We start from the raw sequence: 16,859 nt of genomic DNA, 5'->3' as shown, positions 1-16,859 counted from the left end.
GGCATTTATTGTTATAGCTGAAACCTGAAGTTCCAGTTTGGTGCTTGTGAGAACACCTGTAAGTAGTATAAGGCTATTAGTAAATAGGCTAATATTCACATATTGTTTTCCAAGAGTTTCTTTTTTCCCCCCCAGAACAGCAGTGTTAAAGACAGATGTGCATAGCCATGCACTCCTTTCTGGAGGCCAATGGAGAGATCTGATATTATTTGGTTGGAGTAAATGCTGACGGCATAGAGATAAAATGTCGGAAGCAGGTTAATAAGGGCTTACATAGTGTAATATTCATCTTTATGGAAGATGGTGACTTTGGTCCCAATTATTACAGCCTGAGTATTGAAAGTCGATCACATACAGTTACTCCTAAGTTTAGGGAAGATCTCCATAAAGTAATTCACAGTGAATTCTCAGAGTGCTCTTTAAAATTTACCACCATTTTCCAAACCTGCTGCATCCTTTACAAAGCCTTCATTACCACCACCTGCTTACCTTGCAGACAAGCTCACCATGTCTTGTGTTTCTCATCGCACCTGCTGTAAGTACTTCATCAGACTGCAGACTAAGAAGTGTGTGTGTGTGTGTGTGTGTGCGGGGGGGGGGTGTGGGGGGTGAGGGAGGGAAACAAGGGTATATGCCTTTTCCGTCCTTAAACACAGGACCTGGAACAATTTCCCACATCTTTCAGGACCGCCCCAATGCTGCTCCAATTTAGGAAAGAGTTGAAGAAGCACCTCTTTCAAGAACACTACTTCAAAATGTATTAATTGTCCACAACCCATCTACCTTTCCGATAATCTGTTGACTTTATGCTTGTCCTTGACCCTAAAGAACCAGTTACTTAACCTTCGCCAATGCCTTGTCTGGTAGACATATTCTAGTTGCAGATTCCTTTCCTTAGAATTTCCCCGGTCAGTCTAGATCCAGAGATTTTTCTGGAGTAGTACTCCTGCATGCCGGTAGGTGGTGTTGGTCAACTCCACATTCGTCGGGCTTGTGTGCACCAGATATGACATTGTGGACCTACATATGGGCCCTCCCAGCGTGCTGACGTCAGTGTCTTTTCACAACTCTGAAAGGGAAGTCCCTGTCCCTAGAAATCGGTTAGCAGAGTGGGGAGGATGGTTGGTAAGGAATCTGCAACTAGAATAGATCTCTACCAGGTAAGGTGTTACCGAAGGTAAGTAACTTGTTCATCTGATAGACTTCTAGTTGCAGATGCCTTACCTTAGAATAGATTCCCAAGCAATACCATTCCCGTAGGAGGGTCTGGAAACCAAGATCATTCTAGGAAGTCCGGCATGACCGAACGGGGAAAGTACCCACCCCTACGGACCTGACTGTCCAGGCAGTAGTATTTAGGAAATGTGTGCATGTATGCCCATGTTGCTGCCTGACAGGTGCCCAGGACTGGGACTGTGCATGCTAATGACGTGGTTGCAGCCTTTGCGCTGGAATAATGAGCGCACAAACCCTCTGGGGGCTGCCTTTTAGCCAATGCAGAGCACAGTTTAATGCAGAAAATAGTCCATCTGGAGATGGTTCTCTTCTGCACTGCCCGACCTTTCTTCACATCCGCATACCCAACAGTTGATCATACATCTGGAACACTTTGGTACGATCAAAGTAGAATGTCAGTGCTCTTTTTGTGTCCAGGCAGTGGAGTCTCATCCTCTTCCTTAGAAGGATGAGGCGCTGCGTAAAAAGTAGGCAAGGTGATGTATTGGCTTACTTGAAAGGACAGGACCACTTTTGGTAAAAAGGACGTCCTGGTGCGAAGCACCTCTTTATCAGGATAGATGGAAAGGTAAGGGTGGTTTAGATGAAAATGCCTGCAGCTCACTCACCCTACAGGCAGATGTGAAGGCCACAAGGAAGACTTATCATCAGAAGCCTGAGAGGATGGTTCTGAAGTGGCTCGAAGGGAGGGCTCATTAAGAAAGTAAGAACCTGGTTCGAATCCCATTGGGGCATTATGAATGGTAAAGGAGTAAACATATGAGTAAGACCCTTAAGAAATCTACTAACAATAGGAGATTTAAACAAAGAGGGTTGGTCAAAAGCAGAGATGGCAGGCAAATAACCTTTGAGGGTGCCCAAAGCAGAGCCCTGCTGGGCCAAAGCAAGTACAAACAAAAGGACCTTAGAAAGAGAGGTGGGGCGAGGGTAGGGGAGGGGGGGTTGTTGTGCACCATGCCACAAATTTGTTCCATAGACCGGTGCAAACCGTTTTGGTGGAGGGACGCCTGGCTGCGAAGATAACATCACAGACTTCGGGTTGTCAACTGCTGCCCTCAACCTCCATGCAAGAAGGGAGAGACTGGGTGGGTTCAGGTGGAGAACCCTCTCGCCCCCCCCTTCTGCTATGACAGAATATCCTTCCGAAGGGGCAGTCTGATCAGAAGGTCGATGGCCATGATCAATAGCTCTGAATTCCAGACTCTTCGTGCTCAGTCCGGTGCCACAAGGATCACTTGGGCCTGGGCGTTCTTGATCTTCTTGAGAACTCTGGGCAGACGCAGTATGGGTGGAAAGGCATACAGGAGGTCTGAGCCCCACTCGAGACATAAAGCATCGCCAAGTTAGTCCTGCCTTGGAAACTCCAACACGCAGAACTACTGACATTGAGTTTTCTTTGGAGAGGCGAACAGATTCTCCCCCTGTTGAAAGACCTTGCACCACCTGTGGATGGAGATGCCATTCGTGATCGACCAGACATTGATGGCTGTTTGTCCGCTCTGTAATTCAGACAGCCTGCCAGGTGTTGAGCCACCAGGGAAATGCCCTGATGTTCCACCCAAATCCAGAGGAACAGAGCCTTCAGATAGAGTCCACGACCCCAGCCCTCCCTGCGTGTTGCAATACCACATGGCGGTGGTGTTCTCCATGAACACCTGCACTAATTTCCCTTTGAGAGAGGGAAGAAATGATTTCAATGCCAGTCTGACTGCCCTGTGCTCCAAAAGACTGATGTGGAGCCCAGACTCTGCCAGAGACCAGACGCCTCTGATCTCTGCCTCTCCCATGGGGCTGCCCCATCCCAGGAGTGACATCTGTCACTGTCAAATCTGGTTGGGGAAGAAAGAAGGATCGGATAACCCAATCGCGGTTCAAATGCCACCACTGCAGATCTTGCTCACTTCCCTCCGAGATCTGGACCATATCGAAGAGGTTCCCACGATACTGCGCCCACTGGAACTTCAGGTCCCACCGCAGAGCCTGCCTATGCTGTCTGGCATGTCTCACTAGCAGGATGCAGGAAGTCATGAAGCCCAGCAGCCTCTGAGTCGTTCTCACCGAAATGCAGGAAAGAGGCTGTGTTGGACCTGGCCCTTTTTGCAGGGTCATCCCCAAACTTTCTGCCTTCCTCCTATCTTTTCTGACCTGTTTTTGTTGGCTGTAGGACTCTGGGCACTTTACCACTGCTGACCAGTGCTAAAGTGCAAGTGCTCTCTGTCATCTAAACTGGATTGGTAATTGGTTCATCCATAATTGCCATATTTGATTTGCTTGTAGGTCCCTAGTAAAGTGCACTAGAGGTGCCCAGGGCCTGTAAATCAAGAGGTCCTGCATCACTGATTGTGCCACCCATATGAGTAGTCCTGTAAACATGTCTCGGGCCTGCCACTGAAGTGTCTGTGTGGGCTGTTTAGAACTGCCAGTTCGACCTGGCAAGTGTACCCACTTGCCAGACCCAAACCTTCCCTTTTACTACATGTAAGTCACCCCTAAGGTAGGCCTTAGACAGCCCCATGAGCAGGGTGCAGTGCATTGAAAAGGTAGGACATGCACTGGTGTGTTCTACATGTCCTGATAGTGAAAAACAAATTTGGCAGTATTTCACTACGGCAAGGCCGATCTCTCCCATAGGATAACATGGGGATTGCCTTGAAAAATATTAAGTGTAATTTCCCATTGGTAGCCAATAAAGATAGGGAGTTTGGGGTCTCTGAACTCCCAATTTAAAAATACATATTTTGGTGGCGTTGGTTTTTAAATTGCAAGTTTGAAAATGCCACTTCTAGAGGGTGGGCATTTTCTTGCTTAACCATTCCGTGCCTCTGCCTGGTGGTGTAATACAAGTCTGGGTCAGGATGACCGTTGGGGTATTAGTGAATTTACTGTAGACAGTCACGCAAAAGGAGGTGAGGTGTGCCCTGCACATCCTGATAGCTCTTCCTGGACTAGAGCGGAGGGAGGAGCTGACACTTGCACCTGAATAGCTCTGTGCCTGCCCTTACACAAAGCAGTCTCCAACCCCATGGAATGTGTCTGGGGCCAGGGCAGGAAAGGCCAGGGTCTTGTGCACTACAAAGACTTTCCTTTGAAGTTTGTCTATATCAAAGGCCGAAATGAGTATAAGTATTGAGCCTCTTAGACCACAACTTCAGAACACTTCTGGACTGAGGACATTCTGCCAGGAAGAGAGCTGGATGTTGTAGGAGGGACTGCCACTCTGCCTGTTGCTTTGTTGTGCTGGCCTGCTGCTCCTGTCCTGGGAGTGAGAGGACGGGACTTTGCTTTCTACATCCTGCTTTCCAAATTTCTCCAAGGGCTTGAACTGAGCTTGTATCCTGTTAAGAAGTCTCGGGGACATCAACTTCATCTGCCAGTGCCTGGACTCTTCTGCTGTAAGTCCTGACTTGCCAAGTGGTGCCAAATCCAGGCCCTTGGAAGTGGAAACTGGTGTCCTGAGGAAGAAAATCCAAGAATCTACGCAGCGCCTGTAGGCCGGACACAGCGCATGTTCCACCGCAGCTCTATCATCAAATCATCACTGTGCATCTGGATTTTCCCACACATTGTCCCTGGGCATCATTTTTGCATCAATCCCGCACCGCAGCAAGGAACCGAGGCTATGTGACCTGAAATCGACACATCTCTCCTGTGAGGAGAGAACTGATGCATCACCCCTACAGTTACGACCTGACGCACCACCTCCCCTGTGCAGTAAGAAACCAACGTATTGCTTTGTTTTGCAGCACCTCACCTCCTCTGCGCCCCGCTTATTATTATTATATATATATATATATATATATATATATATATATATATATATATATATATATATATATATATATATATATATTTCTTTTTTTTTTTTTAACCCTGCCCAGGTACTGTGTTAAAGAGGCAACCATTGATTCCTCTGGATTAAGACTCTTTGCAACTTTTTAAAAGTGATATCTTTGCTTGTGTGTGTGTTTGATTTTTGTCATCTTGGTCTCATTTTATTCAGATAAATATTGGCTGTTTGTCTTTTTTTTTTTTTTTTTTTTTTTAAACTGGTGTGGAGTCCTTTTGGTGGGGGGGCAGGAGGGGGAATACACAAATACCTTACACATTGCCTCTGAGATAAGCCTGACTGCTCGTAAACTAATTATGTTTGTGGCCTACCGTAAATCGCAAGTAACATCTGTGGGCAGGGAGGACGGGACTAAGGAAATGTGTCCTGCAAGTCCAACGCTGCCACCTGTCTCCAGGGTCGAGGGCAGATGCAACCTGAGCCAGAGTGAGCATCTGAACTTCTCCTTCCTGAGGAAGAGACTAAGGGACTAGTGGACTAGGATGGGGCTGAGACTCTTGTCTTTTTTGGGCACCAGAAAATAGCCAGAATAACCACCACAATCTGCTTTTGGCACAGAGACCCTCTTTGGCTCCCTCGGCCAGAAGAGCTGTAACCTCCTTGCAGAGAAGTGCCAAGTGATCCTCCATCATCTGATCGTAGGATGGTGGCCTGGATGGAGAAGTAGTCTTGAAGGGAATGGAGTAGCCCCCTTCAGACTTTGAAAAACCCACCTGTATGACATGATGGACTGCTAGCGGGGCAGGTGAATCCTGCCTCCGACTGGTCCCTGGTGGGCAAGTGTCAGACTAGGAAGGTTTGGAGGCTGCAGATGTGGGGGTGGCTGTGGAGTGGGTAAACTGCTGGCTCCCTTATCCACGAGGACGTTGGATCTCATGTCGCCAGCCACGCAGACTGGACAGCATGCACGGTCCTGTGATTGGAGGGAAACGGACATGGTGGAGGCGCCTCTTCTGTAGCCACAAAAAGGGCGAAAAGCAGACTGAGGTTGGCGAGGGCCAGTTGCTAGGCTCAAGGAAATGGCCATATGCTAGGACTCCTTAAAATGCTTGAGCGCCGATTCTGCTTTGTCTCCGAAGAGATGGGTGCCATCAAAGGGCAGGTCCATAAGAGTGGATTGGAAATCCCCCCCCCCCCCCAAAAAGCCAGCGGTCCTCAAACAAATGTGGCGCCATAAGGCCATTGTTGACGCAACTTATCTGCCTAGTGAGTCGGTCATATCCAGCAAACATCAGCAACAGCGTGGGCGAGAATGGCCCAGGCCTCCTCTGGGGACCTATGGCAGCACTTGCACAACTGTGTATCATAAGGTATGGGTGTAACGGCCCAAAAGGCATGCAGTGTTTCCTGACTGCAATGTTGGGCTGAAGGAAGAAAATATCATCTTCCCTAGCTGATCCAACCTCTTGGATTCCCTAACTGGGGGTGCGGAAGGGAATGCGCCTGGGATGTGAATGTTTCGATAACCAAGCTCTCAGTGGTCAGGTGTTGCATCAGGAACACTGTATCATTTGGAGCTGGTCTTTGGTGGTGGGCGATTGTCCTGTTCACAGGAGCCCCTGTGCTAGGTTTGGACCAAGTCCCCAGCAAGACATTACTGAGGGCTTCTTTAAAGGGCAAAAAAGGATTTAGGAGAAGCCACCCCAGCCTGAAGCACCTCAGTTAGGTTAGTCCCGACTGCCACTGAAGGCAGCACAACGCCCAGAACTTCTCCTTACCACCATGGAGTAGGATGCTCCCTCCTCCGTAGCCATGATAGGGGGAGAAAGCATACCAGCGTCAGGGGAAGTATCCAGACCACTAGCTTCACCCAGGTCCGTCCGCCACTCCATGGGATCTTCAAGCTCATATTCCAAAGGGTCCAGCACCCCTCCGCCTCCTCCTTGCCCCCCAATCCCCACCATAGCCCAACTCTAGGTAATAAGGGTCAGGATCTGACATACGCCCCTATTGAAGTCAGAATCTGTGTCACTCGACTGGCTCCCATGTCAGAGTCTGCAATGACTATTGTCTGGGTGAGGGGATTTGACGCAGACTGTGGGCACGGGTGGCATTGAGAGTGCCAACATCGGACCAGTTGTCCGCGTAGCTCGAGGTGGTACGACAGATGCCAATTTGGATCCATAAGTGCCCACCAGAGTAGAGGCTGAAGCTTCTGTTGCAGAACACGAGAGGCCCCTGCTGACTCTGCAGGACCCGAAGGCACTCCAGTGGAGTCGGACTGCCCATATGAGGCGCATGGCCTCATAGAACTTGCAGAGTTGTGCAGGGGTTACTCCTGGAAACTCGGGGAGGTGTGGAGCCGACCCAGATGCAGGCTCCGAGGACAGAGGCCTGGAACGATGACGCTCCTTTTCCCTTGTCGCATCTGCCAACGAACAGGTTAAAGTCTAAGAATATTTATTCTTCTTTTACTTCTTCTTGTGCCTAGACTTATCAGATCGTCCCAAGGACTTGGAGTGGGACGACATAGAATGGGGGCTCTGCGACTGTACTTGGGACCTTCCTCTCGACCGAGATCAGGACCAACATAGTGCCAGGCTGCAAGTAGCTTTAGGGACCCCTCCCTCAAAGCTTTCGGATTCAAGTCACGCTCCAAACTCCACGAGGTGTGGATCCGTCATGGACATCTTCTGATGACAGGATCCGCAAAGCTTAAGCCCGGTGTTGCGTGACGACATCTTGACGCACCAGGAGTGAAAACGCTCAAAAAAACGTTTACAAAATGTCAAAGTGACTGGGGTAGATCTTCTTTAGATCTGCGCTTGGCTGGTGCAGAAAGAAAAGAACTGATGTCAGTCTACCGGGGTTGCGCCTATATAGGTCCTGCAATGTTGTATCCGGCGCGCACAGCGCTGGAAGTGGAGGTGACCGACCCCACCTAATGGTGCGTACACGTACTGCTTGAGAGCCTGGGGGACATTCTAAGGTAAGGAATCTGCAACTAGAAGTCTTTATCGGAGCATTTTTGCTCTGTTCTTGCTATAGAAATACCATAAACACACACATTTGACATTTCTAGAAGTGCCCCAGTTCAGTAAATCTCTTCATATAGGATTTTGTTTGTTGAAAATTTTTGCATTAGCAAGTGATGAGAATTTTCATTTACATCCTGATTTGCTATTGAGAAACCATTTTCTATAAACCCCTTTGCATTATGGAGATTTTCACTTTGTTCCAAACCATGGAAAGACGCTTGGAACTGCCTTTGACAGGAGTAGGTTTGCATAAATTTGGTTACCCAGAGTACAGCATTAGATTTGGCAGAGCTTGCATTCTGCCATTAAGAGTGTGCTTGTGGGGAAGCTTAAGCTCGCTATAGCAGGACTCATTTGGTTATGGTGGCAAGCGAGTGATCAAGAAAGGCCTATGGTGCATGAAATCTCAGATTACAGTAGTAGGAAAGTGTTTTGGTCTTGCACCGGACAAGCCCTGGGAAGAAGATTTTCATTGTAAAATCCTTGTTAGCCCATTTTGATAGACTGTGTATTGTTTTACCAACTGCAATTTTGTACATATTTGTAGTTTTATAAATGTATGCAGGATGGTCAGTAATCTGATGCACACTTCAGTAAGCCTGTGTTGATTATGGTTTCAAGCCACTTATAAAGACTATGGCCTTAATGGTTTGTTGGGGAAAGTCAGATCTATTTCGTAGGCTTGGTATGCTTATTGTGAAAAGTAATGACAAAGCCAGTAGGTCTGACTAATTACAGTCAAAAAGCATAAGATAGAGCATTTAAGGGTACATTGTTAGTGTGCTGTGCTTGTTACGTGACTCGCACAGATTATCGTAGTAGGCAAGGGTTGTGATATTGCTGAACCAGTCCAACAGGTTTGCACTAGAATAATCCCCATTATGCCTTCTTAAGAGGGAGTTTTTATTGTTGTAACCTCTAATTTTGTACATATTTGTAACTTAATTACATTATAATACATACAATTCTAAAGTCCCTGTATAAAAACCGGTCACGCATATCCTTATTAGAAGTGGCTTGTGACGCACCTGCTACCATCCGGTGCTGTTTAATTTTGTTACTACAAGCATATGTCCTGTTTAGGCAGCAGTATACGGTCTTTTTCCTACTTTTATCTTACATATGTTAAGTTTGTGTGGCTGCATATTTGGGTGAGTGAAAGAGTAGGGCAGTGGGTGCATGAATGGATGCATTAGTGCAAGGGTGAGTGCTTAGTGAGTGCCTAAACCAATCAGTAACTGAAGATCACTCATGTATTAGCCACGCCTATTGGCAATGCCAGGGCCTTTATTATTTTTTTCAACGTATCTGGCTGTTGGTCCCTTTAATCTTTGGGTGGGGGGGGAGGGTGGAGGTTGGGGAGAATTATGATACATTTTAGATGGGTATGTTGAGGGTATTCGGATAAACTACACAATGTGAGTTGTTAAAGGTGCGTGGTATTTTAAGGTGTGTTTTGTTAATATTTCTCCAGATACTTAAGTCCTCAAGTACCCAGTCCCCAGTCAAAGAGAGAAGAGGAAAATCGCTGTCCCCTCGCAGACGGCAAATGAGTCCACAAAGGCGGGTTTGCAGAAGAGACAAATCGTAAGTATTCATGCAGCAGTTTGAGTACGTCAGCACAGTGATGTGAATCCACAAGGACGTTTTGTTTCCACCTCTGTGCATCAATGTGGTAAATGAAAGATGCTAGTCTGCCGTGTAATCCTTTTGTAGTTAAATTGAACCCACTGGCTCTGACACCGCTTAACAGTGATCATGAAAGGGAAAAATCATGGCTTGGAAAGCTGTGCTCACTGCATGGAGTCCTAATTTCAAATTTAAGGCATCAGGTGGTTTCAGCATATTTGTGCAAACAGTGGCAGTGTTTGCCGTAACCAAGCATATGAAAATCTGTTCATAATCTGTTTTTGATTGATATTTTGTATAATATAATTATTTTGAAGTGACACTATGCTGAGATTGATTTCCGCAGGCATGCGTATCCTCTTACTTCATGAGAAATTGTTCAGAAGTAACCTAGGTAAATTTTGGGTATTGAAGTTCGAATGGTTTTGGAGTGTTCAGAGCCTTCCACTTTCTCCCACAAAATATATTGTAATTTTGCAAACTTTATTGCTAGCTGTGTGGTGGGCAGTGCTTTTTGTTTGGACTTTAACGTATTTGTCCTGGATGTAAGCCAGACAGTTGTCATACTTTTCTTGCTGCAGATCACTCTGAACATTTGTTTACCTTTATTAAGTGTGTAATGGAGGGGACACCCTGCCTCCTGTGCTTGGGTGATGCCACGCCATCTCTGCTGGGCCACCAAGGCATCACGCCTGCTGCGAGAGTGCTCAAAGTTACAAGTGAATAAGGAAATTGATGGAGGTGGTACTGTACAAGGGGATAAGGTGAACTTAAATTGTGAAGATGGATTTCATCCCCAATAATTACTTAAATATGCTTATCTTGAAATAAAAATCCTTAAGGCTTAGCAGTGGTGTTTTGTTGGTGTAGTTGAGTCAAACTAAAGGCAAACTGAGAAGGAGCCCTCTGTGGTACCAGCATCGCATCTCTTCACTGCTGCTTACCACGCCTCTGCAGGCATCTTTCTGAAAGGTTCACATGCTGTCCAGAGGGTGTTAATAGCTTACAATATTTTTCCAGGCCAAGTTTTGAATTTCTCCCGTGTAACCAATACAAGATGGCATCATGAGCATTTATTTTGAAGCTTTCCCTATCCAACATGTCTATTACACCTGTTCCTGCTGCTCAAGTCTCCTCTTTTCAGGTACATATGGCTGCAGAACAGTTTAAGTTTTGCGTTGCAACACAGCCTGGAGTCTCTTCAACTGTTCATGCCAGTCCTTACTCCATCTGTTCCTGTATTCCAGTCCTTTCTTGTCTCGCAAGACCTTCTTGAGCCAGTTTTTTTTTTTTTTTGTTGCCTTTTGCTCCATTCCAGTGATCCCTTCATAGCTACCTGATTCTTCTATGTGACTTAAAGAGCAGAGACGTGGCTACCAACGGATGTCGCCCTACCTAAGGCAGTTTTTCGATGATTCTGCATCCAGTCTTTAACCAGATAGCATGTACAGCAATGTTGATGTCCTTGAAATGTTGGTTGTGGCTTGGCTAACCTAGTCTGTGTAAATAAAACTGACTCGCTGCATACAGGAGGCAGGTGAGGGCTAAAAGCATGGTGATAATTGTTGTGGATCCATTTTAGTTGCTTGGGTATAGGAGTTTAGCCTAGCTTTGGCTTGGAGGCATGTGCTCTTTTATCGAGATAAACATGCTCTGTTTTATTATTCATTTTAGATGTAGTTGCAGTTCTTGCCTTTCATAAGAAATGTTTTAATTTATAATCTGTTGCCATTCCGTAAAAGCTTCATTATCATTAATGTACATATTTGATTGCCATCATGTCCCTAGGTTTCATGTTAGATAAGAACAGAATGTGAACACGTCGGGCATTTTGTTATATTGCTGATCCAAATTTGCGCACACAACCTAATGCTTAGGTACATACCCAAGTCATGTTATTGTCCGTGCGGTCATCCTGTGCCTTATGAAAACACACTGTGAGAACAAGGTCATTATAGGGGGTTCCATACACGATATTCCATTCATACTGCATGTCACTTTGGAGAAGACCTCAACCATTGTGTCTCTACACAGCATACTTTGGATATTGTATTCCGACTTTATTCTACGGTAACAGAGGTTGGAGTGCATCTCATGGTCATGGCTTGGGCAGATTAAATTTATCATGCCTTGCTCTGGTTAGGGTATGATATGCTTTAGGGAGAAATTTGTGTGTTCATGTTTATCCCAATGTTCTCACAGTCCTAATTTTGTCTCTTGTCACTATCCTAATAATTGCAGCTCATGTATTTTATCGTAGATTGCAGTCTTTTAAATAAATGTACTGAAAACTGTTCTGCATCTTCTTTCCTTTTTGCCTTTGTGTGTAAGGGACTCCTTTCTAATGAGAGAAATGGGTAAGACTTGTTCCACCATGATTTTCCCCGGGAGAATCTCAGTCCATGCGCTAGGCTGCCAGAAATCACCTTTACTATTAGTGTTTCGGTGAGGTGCTGCTAGAAAGCCGGAAGGGTTGGGCCGACAGATGCCAACTGGTGTAGGAATGGCTTAGTCACCTGCAATCAGAGGTGTTGCTGCCCTAATCCAGCAACCTTGTAGAAATACAAGGGTCCTTACAACAATATCATGAAAGTTCCCTTTGCCTACTTTGTTGCCATGGCTACTCTGCTAGCAGCCCTCCTCTTCCTTGCACGATACTGATTTCGCCCCCAACTCCATCAGACCACATCAGGACAACCATCACCAGAGTCCTGACCACAGAAATTAACCAGCTACTGGGCAAACAAGTTTTGTGAGTTACATTTGTGTCTTTCTGGCGGGGCAGTAGACCCCAGAGCTCTCATCTGTTTACTGTAATTTGACAAGGCTCACTAAGCGTCAGTCGCAGCAGAGTAGCTGTGCTTTGCAGACAGAACCCTGGTCTGGATTCTTTCTGCAGTTCACAAGGAAAGGCCTGCAAATTGACATTTCCCTGGCGCCTTGAGACCCTCAGGGGTGAGTAGCCGCACTTTACAAATAGTGATTGATTGATTGACTCTAGCGGGCGTGCAGCTGCTGGATAGAGAGTCCAAGGATCCTACTAGCAGCAACAATCAAGTATTTCCTAGGACCCTCATCACGAAACTCGACTATTTTCCTAGAAAGGACGTGTTCAGCTAAATAAGATGCTGGCCGAGAAAATATCCTCCCTTTTCTGTACCTAAATGGACCAATCGGAGACTTAAAAATTGGCAGAAGTTTTGTAAACGGAGCTGAAGGCGAAGCCTGAAAAAAATATTATCATGTTGTGGCCCATTGCGTTTTTTCTACGGGACAATGCTAAAGGTATATTTTCATTATAGGTAGTGATTTTCTTAGGAAACATTGCCTTCGCTCAAGGCAGAACTGCAACATTCTAAAATGTTACCCTACTAAGTACCCCAATACAGCTTGAAGAGCTTCGTGAGTAATTAACCAGGATCAAGGAGCTGAATGCAAACTGCAAAGCCTAAATGTAAGAACCTCGATGGTTTTTTCTTTCATTATTTAATCTAGGCATAGTTTGTGTGTAGTTATGCTTATTACCAAGTATTATATCAATGAAATTGGTGTGATCACTCGTAAATTCCGATACATCTGTAGAAGGAAAAACACTTGCACAAACTCAGTTTTAGACTCGAGCTAGCTCCCAGCTAGGATGAGACCAGAACGAAGGGGTCTGAAGGACCTTTAAGTGATGCAATTTTGTTGTCACCAGTTGGAAATGAGCAGGGCAGTGTCCCCTGCCCCGTCCCCAACCCCAGTACAGAGGAGAGCACGAACCGCGTGGCGCCGTTCAATGCGTCCCGGAGAATGCAAATTGCGTTGGTACATTAAACTGATTCTGGCCGGATCACTGATCCTGCCCAGTACATCTCCCGGATCCGGCTGCATCCCCCGCTATTCGAGCACTGATGCATACATTTCTAATTTTGCAAGATTGGTCCGGCACTAAAAATAAGGTCTTGCCTGAACCTTCTGTATGTAGTGTGCTAAATACATCAGCCGAGGAGGCTTGCGGCGGGTATTATTTTGAGCGCGTGCTCCTCCCCACCAGAAAACCCATGCACGGTGCCCGTGCGCGCGCCGTGATTCCCGGGCTCGCCGGGTGTCCGCGCGGCGGCCGCGCTCCGTGCTGCCAGTCACGGCCCCTCCGCAGCCCGGTCTGCCCGGGGATGGGGGGAGCCCGGCCCCCCGCGCTCGGTGGCTGTGGAAGGGGGGTTGTCGCTGAGCTGGCATCGGAAGCGCGCGCCACCTGTGCTGGGCTCTCATTTCCCCCCCCCCCCCAGCTGCGCCCCCAGCTGTCTGCGAAGCCCCGGCGTCTGCTCTGCGCGCGCCCACTCCTCCAAACTGTTCATTTCCCCAAGGATTTATGGGTAAATAAAACCCACCCGGAACCCGATAATAGTAAACATTGTGGCGTAGTATTTATTCATGGCGGTGTGTTTTTTTTTTTTTTTTTTTTTTTTAAACCACAGCAGTCGGTATATGAATTGCTGTGGCTTACCGCAGTTTTCTCGTGCAGCAGGGAAGCTGTGCCCCCGTCTAACAAGGCATCCGTAAGTTATGAAAGTGTGTTTTTATTAGCGTGCAAACCTGCAGGTAAAACGGCTCGGCATGGTTTATTTGGGATGAAGGGCGTGTTAAGTACTGAAAAAGAATACTCCAGAAACATAATTTAGGAGGCCCATGGGGTAACGATAGAAAGGGACTGGAGCCCCGAGGGTAGAACAGTCGATTACAACTTGTACATCATTTTTTTTTTTTTAATGTTCCAAAGAAATTGGAATCGACGGCAGATGTTAGTAAAGCTGTTAGTTTACTTCATGTGTTGCCTCACGACTTGCGGCTTTAAGACACTTGCAGCTGTGGGTCTGTGTCCAGCGAGTTTCAGGGTATAAAGGCGGGGCTGGGGAAATAACTCTGGTGGTTAATGTGCTTGCAAAAGACACCTGCTTACATTTGCTGGTCACAGGTGTGACTGAACACAAAGTAGCTCAGAGGGATAATGTGCCTGCTGCATGCAGGTAACATAGCTGGATTTGATGTGGTATGGCTCAGTCGGTTAATGCCTTTGTTTCAGACATCAGTGTGTTCAGCATGTTTGAATCATGATCAGTGACGTATGCACCTGCACCAAAAAGCTGCGTGTGACCTGCAAGACACACACCTAAAATACTGTACGTTTCCACTCAGCCTTTTGTATTCTAGTGTTTAAATGGCACCCTCTTGACAATCACAACAGCTTATTAGTAAGTGCTATAAATATTTATTAGTCTAATTTGCATAAGGTGCTACTTGTCTGATTCCTGAAGGGTGCTCCTGTCTGCAACAAATTGTATTTTCACTGCTCTTAATGGGGCATCTAATATATAGAGCTGTTGGTCCACATGGATAGTGTCCAGCGAGACCTTGAATTCCAGCTCGGATACTTTGAAACTGGCCCGGGCTGGGAGCAGTAGAAGACCAAAGTTCAAGGGTTACTGACTGCGCTTTAAGTGAAGCATTTCTGTTGGGCTGTGTGATGTCTGTCTGGTTAGGCTTCGACATAACTGTCCCAGTACTGTGGGACAAGCAAAGTGCGCTTTCAGAAATGTTGCCAGACCAGGAATTGTTTTATGTACTGTTTGTGTTAATTTGATGGTTACCCTGGCTGTGAATGTGTTTTTTCAGAAATGGGGTTCTCTGTCTTTATTGTGTTGTCTATGATGACTTGTGCAGTAGTAGTTGGATCTACGTTAGTAGTATCTGTATGTGAAAGTAAACACGGAATTCTGGTATGTGGATTTAAATTAAATTTGCCTACTAGGATTCTAAGGAAGGAATCACCTTTATTAAAAATTAACGTTTTTAATATGAGCCTTGTACACTTTCCACACGAGGTGCTGCTAGGCTTGAGACCGAGGCTAAAGTTCATTAAACTGCTGGACACTTCTGGTACCACCCACGGCCGGTACTGTAGAGTTGAGTGAAACCCTTCGGGAAGCTTGGACCATATGTTGACAGCTTAATAATATCAGGGGTAATTCAGAGGCCTCCCATCCCCTCTCGAACTGCAGTCCCTCTTTGAGGCAGTTCCCAGTGAAGACTGTACTGGAGATCCACTTCCCCTTTACGAGACGGCAAGACTTTCCTCAGCATTACCATGGATGTCAAATTACATACAGAGCCACTTTTTAGGTTCAGCACGTAAATCTTGCATCTGTCCCCCCTCAAGACAAGAAGTCTGTGAAAATTATTCACTGTCGTGGAGCTGTCTTATCCATTCATGCTTCAGTGGACGATATTGCAAGTACTAGTCAGTTGATAACGCGTATCTGTTATTTTACAAATGTAATGCATAAGATTTATACGTAGTCCGTAGGTCAGATTGCAGGAAGACTCGTCTCAGGCAGTCTGGACCCAAGTGGGAGAATTGCACTCTACCATCTTGGTATGATTGCCACTTCATGCCCCTCGCACACAAAAGGTCTAAACGTGGTGATTTTCAGAGTAGAAGTTGGAAAATGGAGACCAGAGACCCTACACTGACTGGGGATAACTGGACTTTGGTAAGACCTCTTCACTTTAAAACCCTTTGAAATGAGCGAAGTTGTGAGGAGTCTGTCTTCACTTTTTGGAGACTGAGGAATGAACATTTAGTATTCCATTGGTTCAGGGATAAGGCAATGGTTTTGCTCTGTTTGAAAGGCTGCCTGTTTGCTTTTCTTGTGCAAGTCTGCCTATCAGGATTGGATCCTCTTGAGTCCTTCTGGTGTAAGAGTTGGGGGGTGCTTGGTTACGTCAGGTGAGATACAGCTGTTGGCCTCTTGCACATCTGTAAGCAGTCCCCATGGTGTTCACTAGTAATCATAGCTGCTGTCTTTTCTTTTTTTTTTTTTTTTTTTTTCCCTGCGCAGCCTGTTTCCTGCCCTACATACACCTTTTGTAAAACCTACTGTACATGTTCCGGTTAAAAATCACGCAAACTTGAATGGAACAGGAAAGTTCCTGAGTATTCCTCTTCCTGAGACCAGGCTGCCCCTTTAGCTTACTCAGAATTCCCTATTTGACTTGGAAAAGCTATGTACACCTGTGGAGAGAAAGGCTGATGCTAGACGTAAAGGAGGACATGTACTCCAGGACTGAGGAAAAGCTTTATATACTGCAAATGGACTGTCCTGTAGAGAACTTACCCCATTCCTCCAAGA

The 16,859-nt window shown here is 46.2% G+C and overlaps 1 protein-coding gene across 2 annotated transcripts in view; it reads left to right on the top strand.

Moving 5' to 3' along the window:
* Positions 1-16,859, top strand: part of VASH2 (vasohibin 2) — a 129,940-nt gene that overhangs the window by 99,961 nt on the left and 13,120 nt on the right. For both annotated transcript variants that reach the window (XM_069233911.1, XM_069233910.1), the window contains exon 7: positions 9,536-9,648. In XM_069233911.1, the coding sequence (XP_069090012.1) occupies positions 9,536-9,648 (113 nt within the window). The remainder of the gene's footprint in view (positions 1-9,535; positions 9,649-16,859) is intronic.

This window comes from Pleurodeles waltl, chromosome 5 (genome assembly GCF_031143425.1).
Source record: "Pleurodeles waltl isolate 20211129_DDA chromosome 5, aPleWal1.hap1.20221129, whole genome shotgun sequence".
Taxonomy (NCBI): domain Eukaryota; kingdom Metazoa; phylum Chordata; class Amphibia; order Caudata; family Salamandridae; genus Pleurodeles; species Pleurodeles waltl.
The sequence above is the reverse complement of the archived record's forward strand: the minus strand, read 5'-3'. Positions and strand labels throughout refer to the sequence as shown.